The following is a 6000-nucleotide window of genomic DNA, read 5'->3' on the forward strand; positions in this document are numbered from 1 at the left end:
TGCACACTGCAAGCTTCATCATCACACTTATATCATGTAAAAGTGGAATTAAACATGTGAAACTTCTGCACATCAGCTCAGAACTTCATAGTTTCTGCCTCCTACAAAACACAACTGCATTGCTCAAAAGCAGTACCAATCTTTTGCCTATCCATCTGCCTGTCATCACTTAGTCTGAAAGCTTTTACCATGGTTAAATGTTCATATACAATTCCAATCGATTAGAACAGTTGCTGAATATCACACTACACAGAGAAAACCAAATTGCTACATGCACCCCAACTTTGTAAAATCTTAGACATGGTTAAAATTTGTGCTTGCTCCAGATACTTTTTCTCCTGCCCAACACAAAACATCCACCATAACAAGCAAGTGCCCATTCTCTGTCATCCAAAACCTTATCTTGTGGATGAAGTAAGTTGGGATATCAGGCTACAAAATAAACAAACCCTTCTAGTAATGAAGTATGCACAGGAAGGAGCAAAGGTAATCATTGTATGCTCTTAATATCTACAAATGACTGAAAAATAACAAGTCAACTGACCAATTCTCTCAGGCTACATGGGTCAAGTTTATTAAGTAGAATTAAACAGAAACAGCAGCAAATTTCAATATCCTTCAATAAATTTCGGTATAAAGCTTCTCCTAACTTTTCCTGCCCATTTAGAAATGATTTGACCAAGATGTCTTACCCAAGACTGAATGCTCACAATGTACTCTTCTAGCTCTGACTACCAAGAACTAAACTCCTGGTCTTTTGTTTAGTCAAAATGCCAACAAAATCTTCTGGTTCAAGCACTCTGTGAAACACAGAAACCTGCCAGAAAGATTAGGCTTCGACTACAACCAAATTTTCCTGCATGTAGTTTTTGCCACATGGCATGATAAGAGCCCTTCAGACAAACAGCCTTGTTAAACCAATTCAGTCCAGCAACAATAGTCGGAAGCTTTGCTCCTGTTTATCGTGTTCACTTGACTGTTGCCTGGCTGAAGCAATTGCATCCTGCAAGAGCTTATTTGGCTCTCAATGTTGTGTTAATAATGCAACCTTGTATTCTTCACTTAGCAATGAGAACTATAAACGTGAGTTGTCAGATACCAGGGAAGATGGTTGTGCAGGACAGGATACAGGCAGCAGAATTTTGGATAAGCTGAAATTTAAGGAGAGGATACACCCTGAGGAACATTGGCGTAATTAAGCAGGAGGTAACCTGAGGATTAATGAGATGGACTAAGGTAGAAGTGGAGGTAGACAACATTCTGCAGCTGGAAGTAACCAATCTTTAGGATGAAGGAGATATGGAGTCAAAAGTTCAGCCTGGACTGAATAAGATGCCAAAGATGCAAACAGTCTGATTCAACCAGGATCATGGCTAGGAGGGTGATAAAATTGGCAGCCAGAGTACAGGGTTTCAGGCCTGGTCCAAAAGCAATGCTTTAGTTGTAGGAAAATGGATGTCATCCAAGACAGGGCGTCATACAGGAGTCTAACAATACAGAGCTAGTGCAGAGAGATGTTGGGAGAGGAAGAGCTAGGCATTTTCAGCATATTTTTGGAAACTTACTCCATGTCTGTGCATGATGCTGCCAAGGAATATCGCAAAGAATCCAAAGATAGAGCAATGTGTTTTGGGGGTTTGCTCTAAAGCCATCATTGGAAATTCTCCTGCTATGTTGAGATAGGCGAGAGTGAAACCCACCATGCTGGACAACAGAAGAAAGGCAGTGGAGAAGGATAGTGGGATTACAGTATCAGCACCTACATAGAGGTTGAAGAGTGAAAATACACACAGCGGCATAGGAAAAATCATTCCTGACTTTGATTGAGGTCATCACCAATAGTGGGTAGAATATATGTTGTCTAGCACATTGATTAACTCCTTGTATTTCTTGGCAGTGAGAGGAGGCAGAGCATCTGAAGCAGACAACATTGGGTTTGTGGGTCAGGATTGAAGTCAACCGGGGCTAACAGCTCTCATGTCTAACTTTCTAAAGAGATCTTTATGAAACATTAATGTTTTGCAATTTGATCTTGAAAGTGTGTCCAAGTCTCTTTGACTCTCCTACTCACTCTGTCCCAATGTCAATAATTAAAATGTTCTAATATTTTAAACTATCAAAACAGAGATCGTAATTACAGCCTGTTTGCTTTCAAAATCAACTTTTTTTCCCCCAAATCAAATAGGAAAGACACTGCCTCCAAAAGCACATCAGTGTCTACTGCTCCCTTCCGCTTCTAAGTTTCACAAGCATTCACAAGCAATACTTATAATTGGCAATCACTAAAGGCTATAACAGGTTTTAAGCAGATAACCAGTTTTAACCCGTTTGACTCAACCTCACTTTTTAAAAATGCTTCAAAATTTGCCAGAATAAAAAAAACCTAAGAAATAGGAATAGCAATAGACAATACAGCCCCTCAAGCTTGCTCCGCCATTCAATCCATTATCGGCTGATCACTGACCACAACTCCACATTCGCTCAATTCACCGAGACACCAAAAAATTCGTCTATCTAACTCAGCCTTAAATACATTCATGGATGGAACATCCACAACCTTCTGGGACTGACAATTCCAAAAGCCCTCGAGTGAAGAAATTTCTTCTCATCTCATTCCTAAATGATCAGTCCCTTATTATGAGACTGGGCCCCGGTATTCTAGATTCCTCAGAAAGGAGAAATAACCTCTATGTCTGACCTAACAAGTCTCTTCAGAGTCCTGCATGTTTCAATGAAATCACTTATCATTCTTCTAAACTTCAAAGAGCATAAGCCCAATTTACTCAGCCTCGCATCACAGAACAACCCTCTTACCCCAGGTACCAATTTAGTGAACATTCACTGTACCATCTCAAATGCAAGTGTATACTTCCTTAAATATGAAGACCAAAATATGGCACACGATAACCCAGGTGTGGTCTCACCAAAGCCCTGCATAACTGTAACAATATTTCCTTCTTCTTGTACTCCAGTCCCCTTGCAATAAGTGCCAACGTACCATCTGCCTTCCTAATTGCTTGCTATAAATGCACGCTAACTTTGTGTTCCTTGTACAAGCACACCATGGTCCCTCTGAACATTGACGTGTACAAGTTTCATGCCTTATAAAAAATATTCTGGTTTTCTACTCTTAATGACCAAAACAAACAACTTCACACTTCTCCATATTATACTGCATCTGCCACCTTGTCATTCACTTAACCTTGTCTATATTGGTTTGCATCCTCTTTGTGTCTTCCTCATAGCTTACATTCTCACCTAGCTTTGTATCATCAGTAAACTCAGACACATTACTCCCAGTCTTCTTGTCCAAATCATTAATAAAAATTGTAAATAGCTGAGGCCTAGCACTGATCCTTCCTTCACTCCACTAAGGCACAGCCTGCCAAGCTGAAAACGTCCTGTTTAGCCCTACTCTCTGCTTCGCGGGGTCGTATTGTTAATCAACCCTCCATCCATGCCAATATATTACCCCTTACTCGCTAAGCCTTTATCCTGTGTATTAAGCTTTTGCGTGGCACCTTATTGGATGCCTTTTGGAAATCCAAGTATACTACATCTACTGGCTCCCCTTTATCTCCCCTACAGGTTACATCTTCAAAAAAACTTTAATAAACTTCTCTAACAGGATTTCGCTTTCGTAAAACCATGTTGACATTTTTTGATCAGAATATGATTTAAGTACATGTGCGATTTTTGAGTACTTTTGAGATTTGTTCACTAGGTTTTCTTTAAATAATGTTCAAAATGTTGTAGACATTGAGACAGAAATATTCTATGAATTGGCTCTGAAATGCTCCTGATAAAGCCTAGGAAACTGGCCACATTGCATATGATCAGACTGCAGGAACTGCCTCCAGCTAACAGCATCACTACTCCTTGAGCCTCAACCCAGCGGTTTGGAAGATGCTGAGGCCTTTAAGTAAAACCTTTAATGCATTAAAGAGAATTCAACTGGAAAATTTTAAATTAGTGAAATTTATTTTATAAATCATCTCTTCACAATTAGAAATTTCAGTTGGAGATAAAATTACTTCTATTTCAAAAAGCTGTTTGGTTTGAACAGTAAAATGTTTACATTATGTGGGTTTGCCATTATAAATATTTACAGGGGAATTTTCAATGTTAAATATTCATAGAAAAGTGACTTAAGGTTCTTGGACTGAACTGAAAAAGCATGTAATATTTTAACGTGCAGATATATAAATGAATACATTCAAGGCTAGTCCTGAAAATAATCCAGACCACTAATTCACAGAAACATGAACTGCAGGTTTCAGTCCTTAAAATACTAACAAAAATCAATGAACAAAAGGCATCACTGTAAATTAGTGAGCCTAACAATATATGGACTGTATGTTACAAAGCATAACTGTTTATCCTTTGTCTCACCATGATTGATGCTACAAATAGTATTTTTATATTATACACAAACATTGGATAATGCACAAATTGTTCCTATAGGTGTAGGGAATCTTGCAAGATGATAGTTCGTGTAACTAACTAGAATACAATATAATCATTTTTGTGTTGTTATACACGTGGTGCTGTGATTATACATGGTTGAAAAACCTTATAATATAGCTTGTTAAACTGGGAACAGAAAGCATTTATGATTTCAATATATTTTGTGCGATTCTCACCATATTGCAGATAGTCTTTAGCATTTGAATCTGACAGTAACCAATCCGTGTTAGCAGGCGAATCCCTTATGGAAGCCGCATCAGACTCGGGTGTTAACACTAGCTGAAGTTCTTCGTTGCTTTGCTGATCACAATCCATAAGTATCATAGTATTGCCTTCTTCCAGTGTCTTTGAAGTTACTGCCTCCATGTCCCTCACAGAGAGTGAGTCTACTGTAGTGTACCTGGTATCTGTTTCACCCAATTTAAAAACAAGTGCTGAAAGCTCTCTATGAAGTAAAACTGAATAATGGCGTAAAAAATTAAAATGATAAAATATATAAGTAATTTTTAAATAGTCCGTTGCTTTGAAACACTTGGATTTCTTGGGGGATACCGTTCTTATAAAACATTTAGATAATGCAAGCTTTTCATGGAAAGGTTGAAAGCCCCGTTGCTCCTCAGGAGGACTGCAAGATATCCAAGCTGCAAGTTTCAAGTGTACTGACCTTTCACATCCTAATTCTGGCACATTGATTGCACAACACTCACTGCCGGGAACCAGGTCCAAACTAAAGCCGGAGTGACTAGCCAGCGCATGGGGCCAGCACCTCCACTTTCTCCCAGTTCCTGGTGAGAGCAGCGGGTTCGAAAAGCACCTCGATATCCTGGTGGCGTCCAGACCCCCCCTTCGGCATTTTGCAAGGAGACAGGCTGTTCGGGAGCGGGTCCGGCCGAGCATGGAGTGCTGGTTGAGTTTTGTTGCAATGTTTACCTGCGAGCCGCGGAGCTCGAGCCCAATCAGCCGCCCGGCACCCGGGCTCGGGTTCCAATTGTGGTTCTCCAGCTCGAGCTGGCCAGCTACGGCGGCTCGCGAGGGGCTTACACGGTGTCGCGCTCAGTCACGTTGGAACGCAATTCCCTGGCTCTGCTTCTGCCTCACGTGTGGGTGTCCCATGTAAAGTGAGAAGTCCCAGTGCAGTCACTCAAGTCACACTTAGATTGGTTTAAAAACTTCTTTTTCTATCAGGAGTGAGCACAGCCCTATATCTTTCCACTCCTGTCACACATGGTACGTTTTCCCAGTTTTAAACTGAGTTTAAAAGGTCTACCGTAAATGTTGCGCTGCATGAGCAATGAGGTGAGCGATTTCAGTCGTTACCCCAGTAATCAGCTTGGATTGGTATCGTGATGACTCTGTGATCTTGCAATTCCAACCTTACACGATAATTCTGTTATTTGGGGAAGTAAAAAGAAAGCCTTGCTTTTATGTATCACCTTTCACAACTTTGGATGTTCCAAAGCACTTGGAATCATAGAATGGTTTCAGCGCAGAAGACCATTCGGCCCTTCACATTGATGGCGGTTGTCTGCAAGA

At 40.4% G+C, this 6000-nt stretch overlaps 1 protein-coding gene across 1 annotated transcript in view; it reads right to left on the minus strand.

Moving 5' to 3' along the window:
- Positions 1-5483, minus strand: part of LOC121278068 (A-kinase anchor protein 7-like) — a 184503-nt gene extending 179020 nt beyond the window's left edge. The window contains exons 1-2 of the mRNA XM_041188122.1: positions 5132-5483; positions 4644-4874 (exon numbers count right to left, since the gene is read on the minus strand). Coding sequence (XP_041044056.1) covers positions 4644-4833 — 190 coding nt within the window. The 5' untranslated portion in view covers positions 4834-4874; positions 5132-5483. The remainder of the gene's footprint in view (positions 1-4643; positions 4875-5131) is intronic.
- Between the last annotated feature and the right edge of the window lie 517 nt (positions 5484-6000).

This window comes from Carcharodon carcharias, chromosome 5 (assembly GCF_017639515.1).
Source record: "Carcharodon carcharias isolate sCarCar2 chromosome 5, sCarCar2.pri, whole genome shotgun sequence".
Lineage (NCBI taxonomy): Eukaryota > Metazoa > Chordata > Chondrichthyes > Lamniformes > Lamnidae > Carcharodon > Carcharodon carcharias.